At 37.9% G+C, this 27,075-nt stretch overlaps 1 protein-coding gene across 3 annotated transcripts in view; it reads right to left on the bottom strand.

Annotated features, from left to right (window-relative positions):
- LOC308696297 (single-stranded DNA-binding protein 2) overlaps positions 1 to 25,399 on the bottom strand; it is a 72,780-nt gene extending 47,381 nt beyond the window's left edge. For all 3 annotated transcript variants that reach the window (XM_081374836.1, XM_081374837.1, XM_081374838.1), the window contains exons 1-4: positions 25,114 to 25,399; positions 13,450 to 13,522; positions 9,148 to 9,209; positions 4,763 to 4,847 (exon numbers count right to left, since the gene is read on the bottom strand). In XM_081374836.1, the coding sequence (XP_081230962.1) occupies positions 4,763 to 4,847; positions 9,148 to 9,209; positions 13,450 to 13,522; positions 25,114 to 25,169 (276 nt within the window). In that variant the 5' untranslated portion in view covers positions 25,170 to 25,399. The remainder of the gene's footprint in view (positions 1 to 4,762; positions 4,848 to 9,147; positions 9,210 to 13,449; positions 13,523 to 25,113) is intronic.
- Between the last annotated feature and the right edge of the window lie 1,676 nt (positions 25,400 to 27,075).

Here is a 27,075-nt window from a genome sequence, read left to right as displayed (position 1 = left end):
GGTCATTTGTGAGCCACATAGCTCCTCCCATAGTCAACGCTGATTGGTCCAAAATCCAGCTCCATATAGCTCTGTAATTAAACCTTAAATGCTAAACAGAAATTAGCAAGTTGGCAAGAAAAGCAAGAGCTGAAGACATTTTGAATTGTGACTAGTTAGGACAAGGAAGGATTCCTTCTTTTTTTGTCCCATACCATTCCAAATTCCCTTCCTTGATCCTTTCAACTCTAGTCCTCCTCCCAGTGAGTCTGGATCAAATATTAAGTATAACTGGGCATGCTCAGTGCAGCCCCGTGCGCCTCACTGGATAGCAATCATAAACAACCAGTGGCTTTTAGTTTTAACTCACGGCAGAGCGCCCACATGTTTGAGCCAACAATAAAAAACCCTGTGTTGTTAAGAAACTTTTCATGTTTGCGGACAAAATTCTCCTATAATGAAGAAAGCTGTTTTGAATGCAATTTCCTTTTAATATTAAAAGACAGATGGGAGTGTGTGAGAAAATAATTTAGAGTACATGTATATGTGTACTTCTCAATATAGATTCTTTAACTAGGGATTCTCTTAACAAATAGTCTCACTTCTCCTTTGTTTCCCACCGTGTATATGTGCATGTGTGTGCGTGTTATCATTATTCCTGTGTGTCGTCATACTGCCCGCACTGCCTCTCCTTCCCCCAAGCCAGCTAGCGAACAGCATCATGGGGGAAACAGCAAGATTACCCAATCAATCTTCCCCAGAGAGAGAGAGAGAGAGGGAATGAGGGGGATGGGAAGGAGAGAAAGGCAGACACGCATATATGCACACAACGTCTATATACAGTACGCAATTTCCATATTTTACTACACTAATCTTCCTGATGATATCATACCAGCCGGCAACCATCAGAATGATTAATTGGAGACCTAATACTCCAGACACAGGGGATACTTGGAAAAATCTCTCGAGGAGAAAGACTGTGATTGCACTCTGGATATGTTGCAGGCAGGACTCGAACCTCAACATGTCTAGTGCACTAAATAGGGCTTTTTCAGACTATAAAGGTAAGAATGAAACAGTCTCTTCTTCACTCCAATTGATGTGTTTTCCGTCATAATTTGACATTTTTCCCATACACAGTGAAACTACTGTTTATGCAACAGGGAGTGTTTCCTTGACTGTCCAAACCAAGTAAATATAAGCCACGTTATTGGCTGTCTGTTGATAAGCTAGCCGTAACATTCTAACATTGCACAATTTTGGCACCAGAACATGGGGATAACCCCGCAAAAGTGGTGCTAACCCTTCTCCGGAGCAGGGTTTTATAATCCAGGGTAAAAAAAACAGTGCTAACCCTGCTTCTAAATTAAAAGTGTAAAACGTTCCATTACCCAAGGTTAAAATCGGGGTTAAGAACGACAATAACCCATGGTTAAGCAAAGTGTGAAAAGCCCTTATGTCTGGTTCCAGATGTTGTCCACAAGCTCAGTTAACTAGAAGCGTTAAACTGAGGAATAAATATTCCATGTTTCTGCAAATATTAAGGGGAAATGAAAAATATGGGCAACAGGTTGTAAACCAAGAATTATAAAATGGAAAAGAGATGCGTACAGTATTAGAAATACAGAGAGAAACTTTGTAGATGAAGCAGATTTTTTAAATATTTTAGCATTAAATGACAAAACAGATACACAAAAAAAATTTCACCAAGTCTTCTTTCTCTGGAAAACAGAGGTAAATTTGTCCGAAGTTTGTTAATTAACCCAACTGAAATTCAAGACACGGATGGTCATGTGATTTCAGGACAACCCACTTTATGTAGAATGGAAAAATTCTATAAAATACAGTATTTAACTGAAATCTATTTTAATCTTATGTGTACATGATTTTAGACATTTGTCAAGTAATTTTTTTCTCTTCATTTTTTTTTACATGATCTTTTTTTAATCAAGCAAATTAAAAATTGATTTACATTTTTTTACTATTTTATTCTATTCCTTGTAAGCTTTTAAAAATTGGCGATTCTGATAAAAAAAAAAAAAACATCTTAAGCAGGACTAACAGAAGGTGTATTTGGATCATCAAGCAGGTCTGAGGTGTAAGCATGTTCTGAGTTAGAATGCGTTAATCAATGCTCATTATGAAGCTTTACGACTCAAGCCCGGCAGAAAGTGAAGAGCACACAGACGACTCTGGCATTCAGAGGTGTTGCGTCCCAAAATTCCATCCCCATTGCCAAGACACCAATCCCACAAGATCCCTGGATTAGCCCTCAACCATTCCCAGGATTAGAGGATTAGACCGTTATATTCCATTATCTTGTACCTAAAGGATTCCTGACTGTTTGGATTTTAGAGCAGCAGAAGCAGCCAGGAAGGTGTGGGCAATGCAGACCTGAAGACCCAAACAGGTACACACACACACACAGCACAGGCCTATACAGAGTTGTGACCCAACAAGGGAGCAAAGGGATCAGAATAAGAACATGATAAATCACTGAACTCAAGGACACCCTAGTAGCAACAAAGACCTTGCCAAGACAGGCACACATGATACTGCAGCTCTACAACACACATGGGCTCATTTACACACACACCCTTACAAAAGACTGTTTGCAGTGGAACACAAAAAAAATCTACACATACATTGATTGTTCATGAAACAACAGTTTATAGTGACCTTAAGCTCCAAAAAGGACAAATAAGCATTGTAAACACCATAAAATAGACCTTATGACTCGTGAGCTATATTCCAAGTGTTTTTAAGTGTTATGGTCACTTCTGAGTAATGATAACTGTGATAAAGTCACTGAAATTTAAGCTTTCAAATCAAAAATGGGGCCAATGGCATAGGTTTGATGACATGAGTTTTAGCAACAGAGCTGCAGCAGAAATAAAGATTCTGTGAATAATGACAAATTCAGGTCTGTTGATCATATAAAGCTATTATATCACTTCAGAAGAATTGGCATATTGTGCGCCACTACTATATCATACTAATATATATATACATTTAATCACCATTTACCATTATTTTGTTTTGTTTTGACAGCTGATGGTTACTTTTGTTATATTAAAAGGATATATGCAAAAATTATTGTAAAACACTTTTGCGTTCCACGGCAGTTCACTAAAACTATTGAAATAATTTTAACTAATTGAAATAAAGCTGAAATAAAACAAAAAAAATATTAGATGAAAAACAAACAGAAATTAGAAATGTTACCTTGGGAACTAACTGAAGTACTAAAACGACTAAAAATAAAAATCTTAAATTTATAAAAATTACAAAAGCACAAAACAAAATACTAAAACCAAAATTTAAATTTAAACAAAAAAATATATATACTATAAAAATACTATAAAAGTATAAATAATACTAAAATAACACTGTTCCACTGAATACATAACAACATACAGGGTTAAAATGAATAAAATTATATTTTTTGGGTGAACTATTCCTTTAAGCAGATTAAGGGAATGTTTGAAAATGCAGAATGGAAAAAAATCCCCACGTTCTAATCAGAAAAAAATCTTTTGGTTCAGAAAAAAAGGAATATTTGCACAACTAATGAAAAGGATGTGCATATTTAATCATGTTTAACAAAGTCATTTAAACAAGTAATACATTTAAGATCAATGAGCGACGACATGCATGAGGCGTTTGCGATTAGCTATTAGTAAAATACTGCAAATCACATCCCAGAGGGCGGATACATTTTAGTCAAATATTTGCTTTGGTTTTTTATACAAGCCAGTGCAATGTTGGTCGGTGGAATGAAATTGGATCCGTTTCCTTCCAGATGTTGACAGAACTCTTGACACTGTGCAGACTCCTTCTGAGCTGTCGTCTCCATAAACGCCACCAGTCAAGTTCAGCAGATAGACTAGAGGTCAGGCTCTCTGAACTAACCCTGATACCATTATCCACTAAATCACATTCTCATATTATCTCTCTCGTTCTGTCTTAGCTTATGTAAATGATGTTTCTGAAGCTACTTCACCAGATGTTAGAACATAGGTCTTGTAGAACTGACTTCTTTAAGCAAAAACAACACTAGAAAATTTGGTATATTTAAAACTAATTGTATCATATTAGTGACAAGATTATGACCTTCATTTTAACAAACATATGCATTAACCAAACATTTACAGTCAACCTGTTCTGAGCCGTCCATCTATCTTTCTCGCTCTGACTCGCACCCGCGGGCATCCCGGCAACAACAACTGACATTTCATTATGCCTTTCACTGTTACTGAAATATTACATCTGTGAATGCAGAGCATTCAGTATGTTAATCAGATTACATGTCTGTCTGTGCAAATTAAAGAAGCCGCACAATTCTGTGTTCCCAGGGATGCTGTACGGCTGCTTTATGAAGGCCATTGCCGGAAAAATAAACGGAAATAAACATCCCATACTTGTCTTCCTATAACACACAACGTGAGCATTTTTAAAAAGGACAACCAGGGAGAAACATGATCTGGAGCAAAACACTCATGTACACACATAACGCATCTAACACACACTTATTCATGCGAAAACCCTCTATTCAGCTCACTTAACCTTTATGTGCTTATGGAGCGCTTGCATCATGTGACGCTTTGGTAAGCAAATCTGCCATGTGTCATTCACTAAACACCATCACATCAATAAACATGAACAACAGATTGAGGCTAAGACCCAACCCCAACACACATTGCTATTGGACGAGAGGTTGAGGCTCGGCTCTGCCCACGCCACCTAGAAGACTAAAAGACTGTCAAGTTTGTCTGTCACTCACATAGTCGTGGAAGGCCTTGGCCTCGCTGGAGTGCTCACAGGTCTCACGCCGGTCTGGAGCGGCACAGTACAAATCCCAGAATACACTGCAACAAGAAACAGGAAAGATTGAGACCGTTAAATACAACATATATGAAGTCAAACCAGTTGAAATACATTAGCATCATACATACAAAACGTGTAAGCAGCCAATACATTTCTTTGACTTCATTTGAGCTTTATTAATGATTAGGAAAGCCAGCATGGTTAAAAAACAAAAAACAAAACAAAAAGTCCAGTCAAACTTGAGCTGCATTCGTGAGATTTGAACACTCTTTTACCGCTCCCACCCGCTTGGCAAAAACAGCAGGTAACAAATCAATTAAGCCAGGGATTTCCTCAATTAAGAGCCTTTGGGTCCTGCAGGGCTGTTTGGAGGGTGAACAAGGTTTGCGTCCAAATGGTATTTTAATTACTGCACTGAAACTAAGTACCTGTTTAACTGGCCCAAATTAGATCACTCCAGGTCTTCAGATATCGATTTAATGGATAACCTATAAAATCTCCTGGAAGAAAAGGCCAGCGGCACTAAGGCTAACCATTGCCACACGACACACACGCGCCTGCTGTTGCTCTCACCAAGAAAGAGTAAATAAACATAGTTTATAATGTATATAGTATCTCAAGTATATCTAGGATATCATATAGACAAAACTACTTTTTTGTTTTTATACTATTTTACCTAAATTGGGAAACCTGTTGATATGATTGCCTTTGTGTTGATGCAGAAAACTACGCTTTTTTCCTGCAAATATTTACCAGGATAAAGAACATTCCTGAACACTTGTAGAGCAAGTGAAAGAGTTACACAGGAAAGGAGAGAGAGAGAGAGAGAGAGAGAGAGAGAGAGAGAGAGAGAGAGAGAGAGAGAGAGAGAGAGAGAGAGAGAGAGAGAGAGAGAGAGAGAGAGAGAGAGAGAGAGAGAGAGAGAGAGAGAGAGAGAGGATAAAAATGAGGGACCCTTTGTATGTGGGGGTGGGGAACATTAATGGGAAGAGGAAACTAGAAACAGACATGGAAAGAGAGAGGGGAAAAATGGAGGGAGAAAAAGAGACGGATAGGAAGTGAGAGAGAAATAGGTGGGGGGAAACCTCTCATGTTGCAGATAAATGGCTAGATAACATTTCAACAAACCTATTTTTACATATATTATAATACAAAATCTCTAAATTACAAAAAAATGTCAATGTTCTCTCCAAAAACAACATGCAAACTGAGGGCTATACAAACAAATAAAGGTTAATGTATGCTATGCATTATGCTAAAACTATAAATGTAAATGGTTTAAATAATTTAAAAAAAACTGAATAATTAAACACGCATGTGTCAGCTTTATTTGAAATTTAAAGTGACTAGCTTGCTGTTAAAAGATGGTTCTGTGAAATTTAACCATTTACTGGACTCTGAAATTATAACAATCACAGATAATATGCGTTCAGGAAAAACTTCTCTCCACCATTTTAAACAACTGAAGCATTCAATTTCTGCAATGGCCACATGAAACGATATGCATTTGGCAAAGCTTAATTTTCAGCAGCATAACTCCAATCTTTAGTGTAACATGATCCTTCAGAAATCATTCTAATATGATGATTTGGTGCTCAAGAAACATTTATAATCACTATTGAATGTTGAAAATGGTTGAGCAGCTTAATATTTTTTTGGGAAAACAACTAAATAAATGTCACATTTGATCAATTTAATGCATATTGGATGAATAAAAGTAATTTCCTCTTCTTTTTTTTTTTTCAAACTCACTGACTCAAAACTTTTGAATGGTACTGTAATTTTCTATTGGGAAAATGGTAGGCCCTTAAAATCAAATAACGTGTAGTAAAGTTTAATGGCTGACTTGTATACATGGTCTAACCCCACAAGCAGGTTTGCCTGACTGACGTCATGGCACTTCCCTGCGAGCCAAACAATGCAATTCGGGCTTTACGCGTGCCTATGATGCTAATTGGACGGAACTACATTCTCATGTTAATAGATTCTCTTAAACACTAAGCTCTTCTCTGGGGGTAATTAAGCAAATCCTTATGGTGAAGACAGTACGAGACAAAAGCTGGGGTAATACGACCACATCCATACGTATATAGACTTTACAGTAAGGAGCTCTTTCGCATGTGTATGACTAGGAGTACAGTGGTGTGTCATTTGCATTTGAGAAACAAGATAATCCCGACTCTCGGACAGTCGCTGACCTCAGGTACCGGAACATCCGCAAGGCTTACGGTTAATAACAGAATCATGGCAAATGGGAAATCCTCGCCGACTGAACACGAGCAATATGAGAGATGCAATTATGGGGAAGTTGGTGAGCCGTCACACAGAGTTTCAATGCGCTAACGCACAGGAGGTGAGGTTTAACAACTCGAGTTCCTTCCTCAAATCTGCACTTATCTGCCTTTATCCTATACGACTACTGCCGACCGGTGAGCTGTTTTGACCCCCTGGCCCCCCACTGGCCCTCAGTTTGTCACTGACCACCCCCAATGGAGGAGAATATATCCAAATTGGGCCAGTGGGGGATTCAGACACTTCTCCACAAAGGGGAACGGTATGCAAAGAGTTAATCTGTGTTTGGGGTCTTTAACAGGAACAAAGGACAGCAGCAGAGACAAAGGTTGATGGAAGGGGTTTAGAGGAGGGATGGGACACGTCTTTGCTCCACCATCTGGGCCTTTTGTCTGAAGGAGCGGGGTGGGAGAGCCAGACCCGGGCAGACGTGCCCTCCATAAAGGCTGCCTGACCCAATAATACATCCACTGCCATGGGTCAAACCGCAGCAGGTTAAACATACAGTTTGACGGCGGGTGTCACAGCCAACCTTAAGCCTAGATTAGTATAAATCAATACAGAGAAAGTGAATACAAACAATATTGAAGTTGCTCTTGTAATAGATATACTTTCTCTCTTTGGTGGGGTTGCTTTTGAGGTTACAGTGAGGAAATTTTCGGTTTAACTGTAGCTTTCACCTTTTGTCAAAGCTAGGATGTCAAGGATAAGGATTTTTTTTCTGCTTGCCTGGATGGGCCAGTAGTTCAGATTTGAACTTGCCCTGTCAACATTTTTGTTGGCACAAAACACCAAAATAAAATTCTATGAATTTAGACGTATGTGTAAATGTATCATTTTTAAATTTATCATTTAAAATTGATTTTAAAATCAGTTTTTTAAATTATGTATTTAATACTTTAATATTTATTTTTAAATTATTAAAACAAAAAGTATATTATATATATATATATATAAATATATATAAATATATATATATAAATATATATATATATATAATACATTTTTCACACATATACATGTACTTTTTTCTTGCATAAAATTAAAAGTTTTTATAAAAACAAAATGTGCAATAGTAGTTGTGAATACAGATCTTATAATCACACAGGAATCTCCAAGACAGCAATAAGTTTATAAACACTTTTGCTGAAAAACAGTAACATAAGCCCCTTTCACACAGAGATTCCGGAAAACACACGGATAATGTGTCCCTGGGTTTGTCCCGGTATCGTTTGATTTTGGTTCATTCACACTGCCAGTGATTTGCCGGAATCTGTGAGTGCCATCACACACACCCCTTAAAGATCCCGTAAAGACACGTGACCACGCTCATGCATTTTTCTGATTCGATCATAAACTAGCAAACTACCTCAGCTTCAGCGTCATCACTACAACACGCCAATTACGGCATTGGTCTTGGCTTTTGTTCACACAGGACGCGTTCCGGGACTGATCCGGAATGTTACTAGGTCCTCATCCCGGCATCGATCAATCCCGGGACGTGTTTGCGTTCACACAGGAGGCAGTCTAGCAATTTTACGGCAATTTCCGGGGATCAACGTGCTGTGTGAAAGGGGCTGTACATTGCAAAACATTACTGTTTGATTTGTAATTTTCAACACATTCTTACTGACGATACCAAGATTAACACCGAGTCATTCTTGCAATTTCGACAAAATCTCATCTGTCAACCACCTAGATAATAGTACCTAGCTGACAAGTTTAAAAAGTTGACAGGCAGAATCCTCCATCCTTGCTGTTAAGGTGTAATGCGATACAGTTACAAGCTATAAATCCAACTCTGTAATAAAACTAACTCTGAGTAACAGTAATAGTGATGCTTGTCTTAGTAAGCACTACTAAATATGGTCGGAAGAGCTGTGATTTCGTAGCTTAACGCAAAATGTGTGTGTTCAGCAAGAAAAAAAAACAACTTGACAGTGCATTGATAATAAAAGAAAATCATCTGTCCATATAGAAATACTCACTTATTAGTACTAGATTGCATACAGACAGACAAAAACAAAAACAAAAAAACATGGGACTTACCACCACCATGAATGGAGGAATCCAGGAGGCTCCCCTAGTGTAATGTTCTTCTCCCATCGGATCTACAACAGGCAGTGAGAGGAAAGAAAGGAGAAAGAGAGTGGTTTTGAGATTGAAGATTGCGAAACATTTTCCTGTCAGACGTTCTGCAGATTGGTTCCTGACCCAATCCACATCCCATATATCATCCTGCTTTTTTCCACCACAGCATTACACTGTTCCTCACTCCATCCTTCTATGACAGCGGAGCTCCAAATGTTATAGGCAGAGAGGAGAAATATATCAGATGTTTCTGATAGGATGTGCGTTGAAGTAATTTTGGTCTGGGCAATTTCATTATTTTTTGGACTAATACAACAGAATTATGGTCAATGCATATCACTGTCACGTTGTTTCAAACCATGACTTTCTCTCTTCTGTGGAACACAATAGAAGGTATTTTGAAAATGTTTTTTGTCCATACAATGAAAGTCAATGGGGTCCAATGTTGTTTTGGACCCCAATGACTTTCGTTATACGGACAAAAACAGTTCTTCAAAATATCTTCTTTCATGGTCTGCAGAAGTAAGAAAGTCATACAGTTTATAACAAGTAAATGATGAAAAAATACATATTTTGGTTGAACTACAGTATGCCTTTAACAACATACAAAATGTTAAGAATGACTCTAAAGTCAGCATTCCCAATGCAAACATAATTTTGACAAATACTAACTGGCTTTCACCATGACTGATTAATTAAGACACTCTCAACTCAGAAAGTGAGAGCTCAAAGAAAATCCAGAGATTCACAACTGGTCATTACAATGTTGATGTCCTTCACATGCCCACATCTCATAAATACGACTACTGCTACATGACTTGAAGGCAACGTCATTACTCAGCTTTATCCTGGTCAATCAACTATTGTGGAGACCTACATCAGGCTTTAGCCTGCTAGAGCCATGACCCTAAAAATTAATCATGGCTTCTGTTTTTTCCTACGCATCATTCAGTCCTTGGGGCTCACTTTCACTTTCCATCCCTTCTGCTTGTGTGGAAATGACCAGGGCGCCTCTCATTAAGGCCATAATCTCAGTGTATTTAAGAAACGTTCCCCTTTGTAATAGGTGAGTAGAGGGACCTGAACTGACCATGGAAAGTGTGAGGAAAGAATTAGCCTATTATAACAATTATATATGGATGATTACACAGGAAACTGTAGCGAGAGAAAAAAAATTCTAAGAGGATAGAGAGGATAGGTTTGTTCACTGCAGCTGAAAGTGGATTACCGAAGCAGGTCTGAAGGTTAAGAACACATTATCAGTCAATTTCACCTCGTCGGGCTGCCAAACGGCACGATAAACATCTGACCAACTTGTGGTGCTTTTGAGAAGTGCTGCAGAAACAGGGAAACAATGCCGCAACGCAGCAGAGATGCCGCCAAGTCAACAGGGTGGAAAAAAACAGCCTGGGGTAACAGAGCAATGGGCGGAAATGGCTGTTCACAAATACACTGCAACTAAAAGTCCTGCCGGTCGGCGTAACATAAACAGCTATTACCAGATAATTAATGACGGGTAATTAATAATTTTGCACATGGTTGGTGCACACATACTGGTTCATAGATTCTGAGAGAGTAGAAATATGGGGAAAAGCAAACAATTGTGTGAATATGTTGTGTGTTAGATATTTCCTTATAAAAACAAAAAATTCTAAAGTTATCATTTAAATGTGGATGAACAAATTTCCTGAAAAATGTTACTGTGGCAGTACAGCACAGACTCACAACATCCTGACCAGTTCAAATGAAACAAGTGGATTCAATTTAGATTTTATAGCATTACAGAATAGAACAAGCTTGATAGAAAACATGCTTTTGTAAGTGATGCCATATTGCTTATTGTATGCATTTACACACAAACATTTATATTATAATAACACAAATATACATATTATATACACTCCTGGGCAAAACAAATATATATATTCTAAGCTTTTATTTGTCTTAACCACAAGTGATTGGTCAGGAAATTAGCCAAATTTAAGCAAATCCACTACTTAAAAAGCCATTGCTGTCTCAAAAAAATAAAGGCAGAATGGAGGTTTTGGCAGAATATTTTGTGGGGAGCCTTTTTAGCTGCTGGTATTGGTTCACTGTTAACAGTCATTTAAAGGACAAGTTAGGTATTTTACACTTAAAGCCCTGTTTACAGATCGTTTCTGATGAAATAGAACGGTTAAGATTAAAATGTGGACACATGCTGCTGTCCCGAGAATTTTAGGTTTATTTCGCTTTCCCCCCCACCTACACAATGGCAGCCTATGGGCACTGGAACAATCCTTCATAAAACGCATTAAACTTTCGTTTACAAAGACGTGAAACTCACCGAGTGGCCAGGGGTGTTCAATGATATGCTCACAAAAAAATCGCTGCAAAAGATGCTTTCCAACAGGTGTTTTACCATTCGTTGTAAAACTGTGGACCTATTTTTCCAAACGTCTCACACCCGTAGATTCTTCCGTTGAGAGCTTGAATAATAAACACTCCAGCCCAGTTGGAGGCGATAATGCACCTTTGCCAATTACAAGCAAACCACTGGCATTTCATTGAATACACAGAAGAAGCAGAAGAAGAAGCGGCGGAGTAATACCGTACCGCACACAGCCCATCCAATTCAAGTCAATGGAGTTGGACAAAAACTACGATAAAACCTGTTGGAAAGCATCTTTTGCAGCGATTTTTGTGTGAGCATATCAGTGAACACCCCTGACCACTCGGTGAGTTTCACGTCTTTGTAATCGAAAGTTTAATGCGTTTTAGGAAGGATTGTTCCAGTGCCCATAGGCTGCCATTGTGTAGGTGGGGGGGAGAAGCGAAATAAACCTAAAATTCTCGGGACAGCAGCATGTGTCCACATTTTTATCTCAACCGTTCTATTTCATCAGAAACGATCTGTAAACAGGGCTTTAAGTGTAAAATACCGAACTTGTCCTTTAAAAGTACAGGAGAATATTGCAGAATGGCTTGCTTCCCACAAATGAAAAGTTGTTATCTAAAGAGGAATGATCAGATTCAGTTGTTTTTCAACAAGACAATGCTCCTGCCCAAATTGCAAAGAACACAAAGAGTCCAGGTTTGAACCATATAGTGAATAGTTGGTCTCACATTAAACTCAAACGAACTGGGAGCCTTTTTTCAATTACTTTATAAATGAATAATACAATTTAAATTATCAAAATTGTTACCCCTGTCTGTGGGTTTTGCGAATATTTAACCAATGACAAGTATTAAAAAGTGCTTGTGACCAAATCTCGTAACTCCATTGCCTCCTCAAACTGTCAGTCAAACCTTATAACTCCGCCCCATCTCGATCCTAAATGAAGTGCCAAAAGCAGTTTGGAGCGTCTCTGCTTATTTACGATGCAAGGGTAAATAAAGAATTGGTTCTTTGAATAAGTACAGCGATTTCTTTACTCAAGAAACTTTATAAATAAATGGTGATCTTTTATGTATTTGAGGAGCAGAGAAGAGCGTCTTTTGACCTCGAGTTACAGCCAAAATAACCTGTGTGTAGCGCTTCATTATAATGTAAGATTTTGGCCAAATGACAGAAAAAAACAACAACAGAAAAACAGGGGGGGGGGGGAACGAGCCCCCACATAGCTACAGCTACAATAATCTTCATTACTTTAAGCTGATGAAAACGTGATGTGATGGACTGACTGCCTCAGATGCAGCTGTTGTAATAACGAAAAAACACGACATTCACTGAAAAAAAAACGTCCTAACTTCATTTGAGCTTGATTTTGGTTAATAATTTAATGACACATGCAAGTACATGATCACATATAAAGCCACAATATCAAATATTTTGCCATTTTTAGCTTGTAGTGTTTATATGTAGTTTTCTAACTACAAATTGTGTGTGCGTGCGTAAAAGTATCACTATACTTGTAGGGTCCAAAATGTCCTCACTAATATAGTGAAACCAGACCACCGATTAGTTAGGTGACAACTAGTTAAAAAGGCTTATAAATCGATCATGCTTCTATTTAAATCTAATGCTGCACATGTGTCTGTGAGTGTCATGTTTAGGGGTCAGATTAGGTGATAGAAAATATAATTAACCCAATGGAAGTCTATGAGATGTCCTCATTAGGAAAGATTAGTGTGTGTCTGCGTGTGTGAGTCCGTCCATGTGTGTGTGAGTCCGTCCATGTGTGTGTGAGTCCGTCCATCCGTGTGTGTGTGTGTGTGTGTGTGTGTGTGTGTGTGTGTGTGTGTGTGTGTGTGTGTGTGTGTGTGTGAGTAGAGTCTTACCTCGGAAAGGAAGGTCTGTGCTGATTTCTGGGCCCCAACATGCAACAAGTACTCGTACACGTATAAAGCTAATCTAGAAGAGAACAAGAAAGAAACAGTCATTATATTCATGGTATAACAGACTTCACTGAGAAGAAATGTTACATCTAAATAAACTTATTTCATGAACAATATCAATACAAATATAGTACATATAGACTATTTTACATCAAGTTTGACATTAGCAAGTTGCTAATGTATATATTTTATGAAAATCAACTACAAGTAAAGTTCCCAGTCCAATAAAGATTCCATAAAGTTTAGCATGCTGCCTTAGGGGCCATTCACACAGACAGAACGCGTTTTGCGGTTAAAAATGTGAGACGCAGTGCAGTGGAATAAAAAAAAAAAACAAAAAAAAAAAGTTCTTTTAATTTGAGTGCAGCATTTTCAGAACACCTTGTCATGCATGAGACACTGCAAAAAACACAAGGCACAAGTGAGCACAATGGTCAAACACATCCGCCTAGTGCATGTCTTCATAGAAAAACAATGGAAAAGCAGCGCAGTGGATTGGAAAAACACGTTCTGTGTATACAGCCCCTTAGAAGGTAACTGCTTATTTTAGAACACAGCTATAGACTTTTGGTCCCTAACTTGCTGTCACTCTAGTTTGGATGCTGTTTAAAAGTGTCCGAAAGAAAATCAGTGGCTACAGACAGATTGTTGATCACACAAGTCCACATGCACACACAAAACACCCATCAACCACAGCGGCCGCATATCCGATCTCCACAGCCCGGTTACTCTGTGAAAAGAACCGAGAGATCAGCCAAAGCAAGCATGGCTGGAGTTGTCACAGTAATCAGACAGCACCATCGCGGTTCTTGTGTTTTTGTCATTTTCTGTATCCATTTATGTCTGTTGTTTAGCCGCTTGGGCTAGCAATTACCCAGCTCCCAGTGTACCGCAGGGCTGAAACATACCATCCCTCTTGCTCCTATCCTTTCCTTTTCTCTTCCATCAGCCATGAGAGAAAATAGCCCTGCAAAGCTCTCCTGGCAAAATTGCATCGAGAGACGGGCACAATTTGGTAGAAACACGGTTTTCGTCTGGATGCGGCACATTTGGGGCAAAAACACTTATTTCCACCAAGGGTAAGGTGATGATGGCATACACAACAGATTGGCTATTGCATGTGGACGTGTCCATGTCCAAATCTGACTTTTCAACACAGAGATAACATATTTGCTTATTTTATGTAAAATTAAGCACTGCTTGAACAGAAAAGATAACTTAAGGTATAGTTCACCCAAAAAATAAAAATTCTGCCATCATTTACTCACACTCATGTTCCATTTTTAATACAATGAAAATCTATGGGGTCCACTGTGTTTTGGACCCCATTGGCTTTCATTGTATGAATAAAAAGAGCTGAAACATTCTTAAAAATATCTTCTTTTATGTTCAACAGAAGAAGAAAAAAGCCATACTGGTTTGGGAATGATTAACATGATGACAGAATTAAAAAAAATTATTAAACTTACCACTTACAGATACAGTGTGACTAAGAACAGGAAATGGGAAACAGAAAACGTTGAATTCAAGTCACACACATGAACACCACGGCTCAATGTTTTGGTGCATGTATGCTAACCGTTATTTAAGAAAATTAGCAATCGTGTTATAAACTTTAAAAAAAAAACTATTAAAAACATTTTAATTGAAATATTATATGGAAAACTTAAACTAAATGAAAATTAGAAACATTACCTTGGCAACTAACTAAAGCAAGTTTAAGTTGAACCACAAAAATGACTAACTGGGAATGAATTAAAACTAAAACTTATAATTTTTACATTATAAAATTACTAAAATTAAACAACTGAAAATGAAAATACAAAATTAAAAACAAACAATAAATGTTAATAAAAACTATAATAGTATATACATAATACTAAAATAACACTGATCTGATGGAGCATTCACTCTAACACACATACTCCAACACAGTGGGCAGAAGCGTGTGTTTGTGTGGGAGCAGGAAGCTTTCCCAGGCATCAGCGAGGAGGTGAATGAGTCAGTGGAAGGAGGCATCCAGGGTGGCAGGCTCATAAATAGCGAAGGAGAGCTCCCTCTGATCAGCCAGTCAATGACTGTGATAAAGTTGGATATGAAAGACAGGGCGGAGATCCAGCGCTCCATTACAGCACAAACACTGGCGCACTGGCGCGGGAGAGTGACCAGAATGACAATGCCTCCTACCGAGAGATAGTGGTGGGGGGAAGTCAACGACGACCATAAAACAGTGGATGAGAGCGAGAGGTTCAAACAAAGTCCATCTAAAGGTTCTATTGCCACAAAGGATCTACGGAATTAGAAAGTCAGCTATATCTACTTGTAAGGTTTTAAAATTAAGCAACACTTTTCAGTTCATGTGACAGGCAAAACAAACAGAAGTAGGTTTGGGAGACAGGGCTCCAGACTAACTTTTTTTAACTAGGAGCGCTGTAGCCCCTGACCGAAGCAGAAAATTTAGGGGCACACCAAAAAATCAGCTTGACAAATTCTTTAATAAACAGATATTACAATGTGCAGTTTTACTTTAAGTTTACAGGGCTCCAGACTAACATTTGAGGGCAGCAGCACCGGAGCCACTGAGTTCTACAAAAAATAAAGCACTAAGATTAATTTAAGGTGTAGATGAAATTAACTTTAATTATTATCATTCATAATATCTTAATATTAATTAAAAAGCAAAACAAGTGAAAAAAATGATATTAGGGAGTGAAAATAGCCAATAAGCATCCTACTGTTTACAATTGCAATTTATTTTTATTTTTAAATATGTGTTTAAATAAGAGTTTTCCTACATCTTAAAATTTTTAGTTTTAGGACAATCTTTGATGGATGAACAAAAAAATGTGTTGGTCATCACATTAAAAATAACATATGATATTATAGTTTTGAAGTGCTGCAAAAAGATGTGTAACGTTAGTACTTGTAAGCGTTTGACTATTTCTGTCACAATACCATAGTTATGGTTAGAGTTACTACATTAGCCTAAATCCATGGTGAATGTTGCTGATTTGTGGACTGAAAGCCTTCTATAAGTGTTTCTCCTGGTTTCCACGTCAGCGCTGATTGATCTGATATCTATGGTTTATCACAGAGAACTCTGCGCCGAATCAGAATGTTTCTCACTGGATCTTGCAGCGATGATGTTATTAATTCTGAGGTGAATTCAATGGATTTCTTCACTGGATCTCCAGAGTCTGGATCTCCTAGTAACAGTGTCGTGTGATCGAGATCGCCCCGCGACTGGCAAGTTCGGGGCGCTGCGCTGTCTATTATTGGTCTGAACTAATAAACGGTCCGTGAAGCATAAATGAGTAGCGCATTTTCGTTCCGCTTTCATTTTGTTTGCATTCGCTGCTCGGCAACGTTGTGGTCGCAGTCTGGAGCCCTGGGCAAAAATATAATATCACAGTTTTTCATATCACATCTTATCAAGATTCTTTTTCATGTTGGGTTTTAAGACTATTTGGCCAGATACTGAGCATTAGAGCCAAACTAAATTCCCTTAAAAAAAAATACAGCTCTTTGAAGAAAGATTGAAGGCGCCTCGTGATACACTACAGTACACATTCTATCAGTAGCGGTTCTGGTGCCCCGTCCCAACATACTGTACAATGCCATGTACTACAGACACATCATATATGGCAATGCTAGGGTTACGCTCACATGAAATTGCAGTACTTTGCCATCATGAAAGTTTATTATTTGCGTGCGTTTTAAAGTCTTGCCAGGAAAAGTTTTTAATTTTCACGCTATTCTGACATAAGTTTTCTGAGCGCGTTCACCCGCAGTACATGCACACTAAGGTTTACATAAACACATAGTATATGTTAACAGTTCGGATGCATCAGTATGTTGGATCCGTGCAATCCGTCTTAAAGTGACATCATCCTAATATTCCTTGTCGGTGTCATTGTAAATCAAACAACAAAATACAAAGACAAAAACACTCACTTCTCTTGACTAAATATCTTCAGTAGCATTAAGAATCAGTGTTAATCAGTTTAATTCGTAGAGTGAAGTTTTATTTTTGAACTAGTTTTATTTTTACATTTGTTTATTCAATTTCTTACTTGAATGCTACAGTAAATACACCTACTGTAGCTATCTTATATTGTATATTTCCTAATGTCATTTGCATCTTTGTTCTTATGTTTAATAACAAAGATAAAATAAAAATATTTTGGTCACATCACCAGTTGGGCTAAATGGTCTAAATTTTATTTTTTGTTTTGTTACCTAGTAAGGCTAAAAATACGGCAATTAGTTTGGCTGTACTGCTCAGTGACTGGTAAAATAGTCAAACCAACATGAAAAAGAATCGTGATAAGATCATGGATCGTGATCCTCGTGATATGATGTCCAGAATCAAAATTGCAAGTCAGAAAGTCTATGACAGGGATGGGCAACTTCGGTCCTGGAGGGCCAGTGTCCTACAGAGTTTAGCTCCAACCCTAATCAAACACACCTGAACAAGCTAATCAAGGTCCTCAGGATTACTAGAAAGTTACAGGCAGGTGATTTTTTCAGGGTTGGAGTTAAACTCTGTTGGACAGTGGCCCTCCAGGACCGAAGGTGCCCATCCCTGGTCTATGATATTGCTAAAGTAACTGGAGCCTTGTCTTAAATTGAACTGCACCCATGACACTCATTCAAGCTCTGCTAAAGATCTTAATCAGGAAAAATGCCATATTTAATTTTACCTGAATGAAAACAAGGCTGTTAAGGGCAGTCCGTTTTAGATGTACAGTCTATATAATAGCGTCACATATCACAACTCCAGATATATTTGCAATGTAAACAAAGTATGCAACAGTGTGTTCAATTAAACATACAACACATTGGTCCCTCATAGACATTTTCATTTGTATATAATGACAAATTATAACATGGCATCTACTCTAAGGAACTTAGCTCTATGTACTAGTGATGCACCAATCATGATTTTTCATGTACGATTCCGCTTTTTTACAAGCAAATCGGCCAGTTCTGATATGGGTTGCCAATTTTTTTCTTCAAGCAAATTTAATTGTTGTTTATTTGCTCTATAACAGGCAAACTGGATAACAAGATGCAGCATAAGACACCTGCACAAAACAAAAACAGCAGACGGACTCAATGAAAATGCAAATTCACTCTCTGACAGTAGGTGGTGCTTATGGAAAAGCAGCAGTTTCTTTGGGTACCGCTGCTGAACACAAAGCAGCGCTTATAAACACTGCTTTATGCAGAGGTAAGAGGAAAAGAAAATGCCATCAAAACTTTCGGTTCCGATTTATGGACGGTCGACCAGTGCATCTCTACAACGTAACCTCTGTAAGAATAAACAAAAACATGTCGGATATAATTCTACCATGGCATTTTCTCTGTAAAAGTGCATTAAATCAAAACTTAACACATAATGTGACTCAAATGAACCTAAAGTGCAAGAAAACACATAGAGCTCTGAAAACAGTTGTGCGTCATATCCAGATATTTATTGGCTATGAAATAAACTGCAAGAGTCTCAAAATTTAGGGCAAAACACTGGAATTATTTTGTTTTCTGGAGGAAGTAAAAACCACCATTACATGTCCCTGACTGACTTACTGCAATGAGCAATTTAGTCAAGATAACTGAACTGTTCCACTTTGCAATTTGCTACTCACTTAGCTCACTACCTCTCTTACCATAAGCAAGAGTTTAGGAAAGCCAAAGGGGTTCAATCTCTGGGCTTGAAGAAAACATTTTGCAGATGCTATCTGCTGAAGTATGAGGGAGCGCGAGATGATCTGGATCAAACTGTGGAATCCCAGGAGTGGGCTGATAAAAATTTCATGGAAGGGAGGCCCATGTGATCTGGGTGAAGGAGGGTACTGTGAGCTTTGGTACAGGGTACCAGCATCTGGCCCTGATGCATTATTGAACACCATTCATTCAGTTGCGCCTTCAAGGAGAGTTGTCAGGAACATTGGGTGTGAGAGCCAAGAACGGGTTCTCTGGATTCCGAAGGACCGAGCAATTTAAGACATCACAGAGGGATGGGAACAGGGAATTACAGCTGATGGGACGCATTCCTGAGGTGCGGGCAAGAAGCAGCGTCTGGCCTTGCTGTTAGAGTGGACACTACAAGCAATGCTGGGATGCGGCCAAAATAAATTAGATCAAGTTCATTAGATAAGTTAATCGCAGCAATTTCAGCCCGCTAACAAGTACATTCTTACCAACAACCTCAATACAGATCTCTGTTTTATGTTGATACAAAAGTAGTACTTAAAAATTATAATACATTTTTGGTAGATTATGGTTTAGTAAGTTAATCATCAAAATCAAGAAAACCTTTATAATACAACATGAAAAGGCAGATTTTCGGAAAATGTATGCAACATGTTCCCACAATGCAAGGTGTTGTGGATGGTTTTCAGGACGTTGCAATGCGGTTGATAGGGTGTGATGAGTGTTTTTAGCATGTTGCAGTGCAGTTTCTAATATGTTTTGAAGGATTTTAGCATGTTGCAATGTGGATGCAAAGATGATTTGAATGTTTGTTTGTTTTTTTTAAAGTATGCATGTATGCTGTTGCCCGGATGTTATGGGTGGTTGTCTGGGCATTTATTTGTAGTTAAGTTTAAAGGATGCTTCACCCAAAAATGACAATGCTTTCATCATTGCGTTTATATCTTTCTTTCTTTTCTTTTGCAGAATGCAGAATAAATTTCACATTATTGATTTTCATTGTATAGATAGGAAACAAATAATGTTTTATAAAATATCATCTTTTTTGTTTTAGGGAACAAAGTCATGCAGGTTTGGGGATGAATAAATAAATGATAACATTAGTTTTATTGTTGGGTGAACTATGCCTTTATGTCTATGGGATTTTTTTCATCGTTACATGATCAACCAGGTGAAAATATTAATTATAAATACTAGGACGTTTTCACACCTGACTCATTTGGAGCATTTGTTTTTCAGAACCTGGTCCGTTTTCTCCCTTAGTATGGGTTTGTTTAAGCATATGAACTCGCCAATAGCAATCCGCACCAAAACAACCGCCTGAACGAGGTGGTCTCGGACCAACTGAAAACAAACTCTGGAGCGGTTCGGTTGAGGTGAGAAAGAAATCCGACCCAATGGACCAACGAACCAAGCGGTATCATAATTCATAATGGGAAATGGGTTATATAAAAAGCAGCGTGTCTGATTCTGTGAGTGAGCACATTAGTTATCGCAGTTGAAAACCAAATAGCGTGTCCTAATCTTAAAATGTTGTGCATTGCTCTTCTCCGTGCATTGCAAGAATGCTGTCCCGGCGAAGCCTTGATTCCTGCTCGAACTGCATTATAAATTAGGCCTAATATGATTTTTTTTTTGTATTATAGCCTAATTTTTCTCATTTTTACCAGTTAGCACTTTTCATGTTTCTTGCCTTCTTAAGATGATTCATAGAGCGAACTTGTCAGTCCATCTTAAGGAAACTCTGACCAATAAGAGGAAAGTTTTACGCACATGTGACTTACATAAACACATTTTGGTACATTTTGCTCCCTTGTGAAAGCGAACCGAACAAATAAGAAAATGCTACATTGTAACAAAAAAGTCCCTGTTTCGGAACAAAGCAAATGATCTACAGGTCTGAAAACTCCCTACATCACTTTGAAAGGAAAAAGTCAGAAACATTAGGCCTATGTGCTGAAGATTGTTATTAAGAAATCTTCATTTGAATTGTATAAGCAATAGTAGTAATAGTAATACCTAATGCCTTAGCTGGTAGGTACTGCTAAAAAAGAAATATATTCTATTTTATATTTACACACCATTCGAACACATCTGGCTTTACATGCCAGGCTCTCTCATATTCAAATGGCTGAGAGCAGGTGTTAATGTATGCAAACCTGATCAGCAAAATCTAAATGGTAGGCTCTCTCCAGAGGAGCACAGGACATATACAGCAGCATATTATGGCGATGGGGAGGGGGTGGTAGAGACCTTGTCAATGGCTGGGGCATCAGGAGCTTGCGGCATGCCGTCTTAAAGCTCAGCCTCCCTGTTCAAATGCCCGAAAAGAGGTCTGCTGGAGGGAATGCCCAGGGGGACAACCCGTGAGTCTCTCAGCCCCTTCCCCTTTTGTTCTCCCTCTGGGAGAAAGTCTTGCCAAACGGAGGTGTTCAGAAGAGCTAACTCCAGTGATGTTGGAGTAGTGCAGTATAGGTGGGTTTGTTTTGAGGCGAGTGAGGTAAAAAGAGCTGATGTTACGGTACTGCTGGAACATAAGGTCTTTCTGCAAAATAGCCTCACCATGACTCCCTGTAGCGCTGTGTGGAGTCTCGAGCGCACTGGGAAGTGGGAACATTAAACACAGGTCAGACTGCTTGGCCTACAATATAATGCAGGTGCGAAATAGTACTTTCATAGTCATTTTCCCCCTTCCTTTAAGAGAAGGACAAAGGGTCATTAAAGAATAGTTCACCCAAAAATGTAAATTACCCCATGATTTACTCACCCTCAAGCCATTCTAGGTGTATATGACTTTCTTCTTTCAGACGAATAGAATCTGATTTAAATAAAAAAAAGAAATGTCCTGGCTCTTCCAAGCTTTATAGTGGCAGTGAATGGAGGATATGATTTGAAGGCCAAAAAAAGTGCACCCATCCTTCATAAAAGTACTCTGCTCTGTACTCCGAAGGCTTGAGGATGAGTAAATCATGGGGTAAATTTCATTTTTGGGTGAACTATCTCTTTAAGTTGTTTCAAATCAAATAGGAGTATGTTGGAGGTCAGTAACATCAAGCGTCATGGGTTTAGACTCTTGTGATCAGACATCATGAATACTGTGAGTTTAATGAATTATTTGATTTGAAAAATGACTCAAACAAAGCTATCATATGGGTTCAGAAAAAGTGTTATTATTCTTTTGAATTTTCTATTCATCAAAATTATCCTGAAATAAATGAATCATGTTTTCACAAAAACTGATTTCAACATTGATAATAATAGGAAATGTTTCCCATGAGCACAAAATCAACATATTAGAATGATTTCTGAAGGATCATGTGACTCTGAAGACTGGAGAAATGATGCTGAAGATTCAGTTTTGTCATCACAGGAATAAATTACATTTTAAAATAAAAATAGAAAACTAGAAAAAAAGTTATTTTTCATTGTAATAATATTTCATATTATTGTAGTTTTAATCAACTAGCTTAATGTTGAGAACAAGAGACTTACTGTATATAAAAAACATTAAAACATTCTTTCTGACCCAAAATGATTTTCTAATGAAAACTGAAATATTTACCAACCACCTGCAAAAAATATATATAAAAATGCCACTAGATAGCAGTAACACTGGACTGCATTTAACACAGTTCAGCATTTTTAAATGATACTAATACTAGTGCATCAACTTTGGCAGCCCTAAAAAAAACTAAAACTAATATAAAAACTAAACAAACTAAAAACAAAAAAGTCTAACATAAGGTCTAAACCACCATGGACTAGTTTCATGGTACATTTACACCGTTTTGGAGCTTGACAGACTACTTATTATGCAACTGCATGGAAAACAGGTATTGGAAATTATTCCAAATGTCTCATTGTGCATTCCACATAAAAATTACCAGCATAACAGTTTGGAATGACATGAGGAAAAATAAAGAAGTTAAAGGTAAAAGTAACATTCATTTAAAATGGTTCGCTCAGGGACGTGACACTTTTCATTAGACATGAACCAAGGCGAGGACAAATCAGCTTATGAAAGCTCCAAAGGAAAATCTCTAAATGTATTGCTAGAGATAAACGGGTCCCCACGTTCTGCTCTCATCACAACAGAGCCCACACGGAGTCCTCACATCAAAGAAATCTGCCAAATGTATGCCTTGAGCACACCTGACATCTTGCCTGAGGCTCTCTGATAAAACCGTCTTTAAACATGAATGAATCACACATAACCGTCCTACAAAGGCACTGTTAGAAAATCATGTTTTCAACCCTCCTATCAATTATTCACCCAGCACAGACGTGCGAGACAAGAGAAAAGGGTGAAAATGACAAGTTCCTAAAAAGTTTTCTGACAAAAAACATCCTTGCATCAACACTGCCAAACTGAGAATCCATCTGCTCCTTTAGCCAGAGACGGTGCACTTTCAATGGTCCATTTTATAGTGTTTTAATGCTCTGCCACAAGTTGTAATTTAAACTTTTTTACTAAGTAGGCTATAGAAACTCTCGACTACTGAGAATACAAACTGCACAATAAATGTGAGTTCAGCAGGAATTAGACTATGTTTGCTAAGGTGAATCATTCATTCAAGCCATTTCTAGACATGCAAAAGGCATTTAACATCCATGATACCACTTAACTAAAACGAAGCATCTCGTAATTTTGAGTGGTCACTATTGGCGCAACCTGAATTAGAGGTTTAAACAGAACAACTGAAGCTGATCACAGGTGCAGACCCAAGCAACTAGTCAAAAATTACAAGTACGAGAACAACACTGTCATAAACTAGCTATATGGACACTTATAAGCCATCACTGAATTATGATGTGCTGAACTAAAAGCAACTTTTGGACAACCTTACAAACCAGTAAAGGATTGGCTGCCACATGATTGCTCTGCATTAGATATAGCCTAGCCGAGATATAAGTTCTCTTTTGAATGAGGTTCCCGCATTTTTTTGACCCATGAATTTACACTGACTTTTCCACGACCTTTCAAGCCACAATTACCAGATGAGGATTTTTAAAAGTAATTTCATAGAGAGAGTGCTTTTGAATGCATAATCTAGACAATTTAACTTATTATTGTACAAATGTCTCCAATAAGACCCTCTTACTCCACAAAGACCAATATCTAAGCTGATTAAACATTGCAGAACTTTAAAAACTATAAACATCCCTAAAGAAATATCTGACTTTGTGTGGAAGTCATACTTTTAAAGTCTCCTAAGACTGTCAGGTTTAAATGATTGTGGGGAACCATGTTTAAACTACATTGTACACATAATATACTATAGCTACAAAGCATCATTACTTGGATGTCTTTGTACACAATGAAGGCCCTAGCTTATATATTTAAGACAACAAAGTCATCAGGACACAATCAATTTAAGAAAACAGACAATTTATGACAACTTAAAGTGGAAGTATGATCAATGAATAAGCGTAATGAGTAACTCTGTGCGTTTTAAACTAATTAAAAACTACTCACAAACATACTCATCAAATCAAACTATTTCATTACACTAGTTTGTACAGCTGCTCGTGCACAGTTTACCATGGTCTGTGGGATTTCTGTATGTCTCGTGCACTAGAAGCATCAGAGCATCTACACATCATGCATTCATTTAAACGAACCCCCCACAAACTCTGCATCTGCACGGTAGCTACACATCTTCATATAAAATCTACAACCTGAATGCATTACAAAGTAACGTTAAAGCGAGTACAAGCAGCACGCATAAACAAACATATCAAAACAGCTACACGAACACTGCACAACCCCTGCACATAAACTACTTTGTAAAAGTGTCGCTGGTAACGTTAGCCGTCTCGTGCAATACAGCGCAGACATCAGAGAACGTGCAGGTTTTTACTCTATATGTGACAACGTACAAATTCACTTACTTCTCTCTGGCTTGACTATCGGATGGAACGACAGCTCCTTTCCCTTTGGCGTACATGGTGGACTCTGTTTGAAGACTTTTAACCTACTCAACACCTGTCAAAGGAAGCGGCCAGGAAAACGGTCTATCTCCATAGCTACCCGCTTAGTGTTTTCCTCCCTTTTCGTACATCTCCAGCATTGGCCACAAATCAGGCACAGTTTCTACTGGGGGAACTTGAAACAGTCTACTGGTGGATTTTTTTTTTTTTTTCAATCGCTGTTCCAGGATTATGCTCACCCTCCCCTGCTGTGGAGAAAAGGAGGGGCTTCTTAAAGGGGAAGGCAGGCTGTATTCGTCGGATTGTTGTACTCTCCAGACCTGTGTAAATCAAGTGACAAACTTAACTGAAAACTAAAATGTGTAACACGCAGAGCACTATTACTAGATGATTAAATTTGCATTCTCAATAAAATAAGAGACAATTGTAAAAATGTTTCAGCAATAAATATGTTTATTTGACAAAAGAAGAGGCCAGACCAAGTCCCATATCATGCTTGGCTTTAAATCAGTGTGACTATGGCTGCATCCGAAATCGTATAGGCTACTTCCCTACTATATAGTAGGCGAAAAACAGTATGTGACAAGAGAAGTGTGTCCGAATTTACAGTACTCATAAAAGAGTAGCCTAGGTAAAAAGTACCCGGATGACCTACTACTTCTGGCAAGATTCTGAAGTGTGAATAGACACTTTACTATCCCATGAGGCCATGGGAGAGGATTTATGAATGGAATAGGCCCTATGCACAGCTGCACTACTTCCTGAACTTCAGCCAGCTCCTTTGTTTCCTGTCTGCCATTATTGGACAAACTGATTAATCCAGGTGTGTCTGACCAACAACAATAATCAGACACACCTGGATTAATCAGTTTGTCCAATAATGTCAGACAGGAAACAAAGGAGCTGGCTGAAGTTCAGGAAGTAGTGCAGCTGTGCATAGGGCCTATTGAAGTTGACGCTGGTAGGTCACATGATTATGACAACATGGCGAATGTAGTAGGCTACATCCGGATTACATTCATACTACAATTATACTACAGAACATACTTTTTTAGAAGTCATTAAGTAATTACATATTCAAAATAAATACTTAAGAGAGTATGCGATTTTGGACACATCCTATGATTTGTTTTTCCAGGGTCTTTATTTTTTAATGTTTACTCATGGTAGGCAAGTTTATAATATATTTCTTCTTTATTTTTTATTTTATGTTTTTTCTGTTTCTCTGAAATTCATTGTGACTTAATTCTAAAGACCCGAAAATATTAAATTTCCCAGGCAGCAACATCTGAGCCGTGTGGAATCCACGTGTACCAGATGTGGGCCGGATCCGAGCCGACACTATGTTGCTGCCTGGGTTAGTGTTTAGCTGTGTAATTGAGTAGCTTTTAGTCCAGAAATACACATTTAAAATAAAATATGAAATAAAATATGTTTGGCAGAAATACACATTTAAAATTGTATTATTTATTTATTTATTCCAGGAAAAATCAACCAACATTTTTATCATTCATCTTGCACTATAAAGATTTCTGATTTAAAAAATGTATAGAAAGTAGCAAATCACGGTTCATGATGCAACTAAAGCCTATTGGCCCTTAAAAAGGGGGGCACAAGCCCTTTAAAGTCTGCATGGAATGAATATCTAGTTGTGAATGCATTTTATATTATGTAACCCTGGACCATAAAACCAGTCACAAGGGTAATTTTTTTAAAATTGAGATTTATACATAATCTGAAAGCTGAATAAATAAGCTTTCAGTTGATGTATGGTTTGTTAGGATAGGACAATATTTGGCCGATACAACTATTTGAAAATCTGGAATCTGAGGGTGCAAAAAAATCTAAACATTGAGAAAATCGCCTTTAAAGTTGTTCATGTTCACGATTGTGCTGCATTCACTCACATAATAACATTAATAA

The sequence above is a fragment of the Scardinius erythrophthalmus genome (assembly GCF_964197995.2).
Source record: "Scardinius erythrophthalmus genome assembly, chromosome: 9".
NCBI classification, from domain to species: domain Eukaryota; kingdom Metazoa; phylum Chordata; class Actinopteri; order Cypriniformes; family Leuciscidae; genus Scardinius; species Scardinius erythrophthalmus.
The sequence above is the reverse complement of the archived record's forward strand: the minus strand, read 5'-3'. Positions and strand labels throughout refer to the sequence as shown.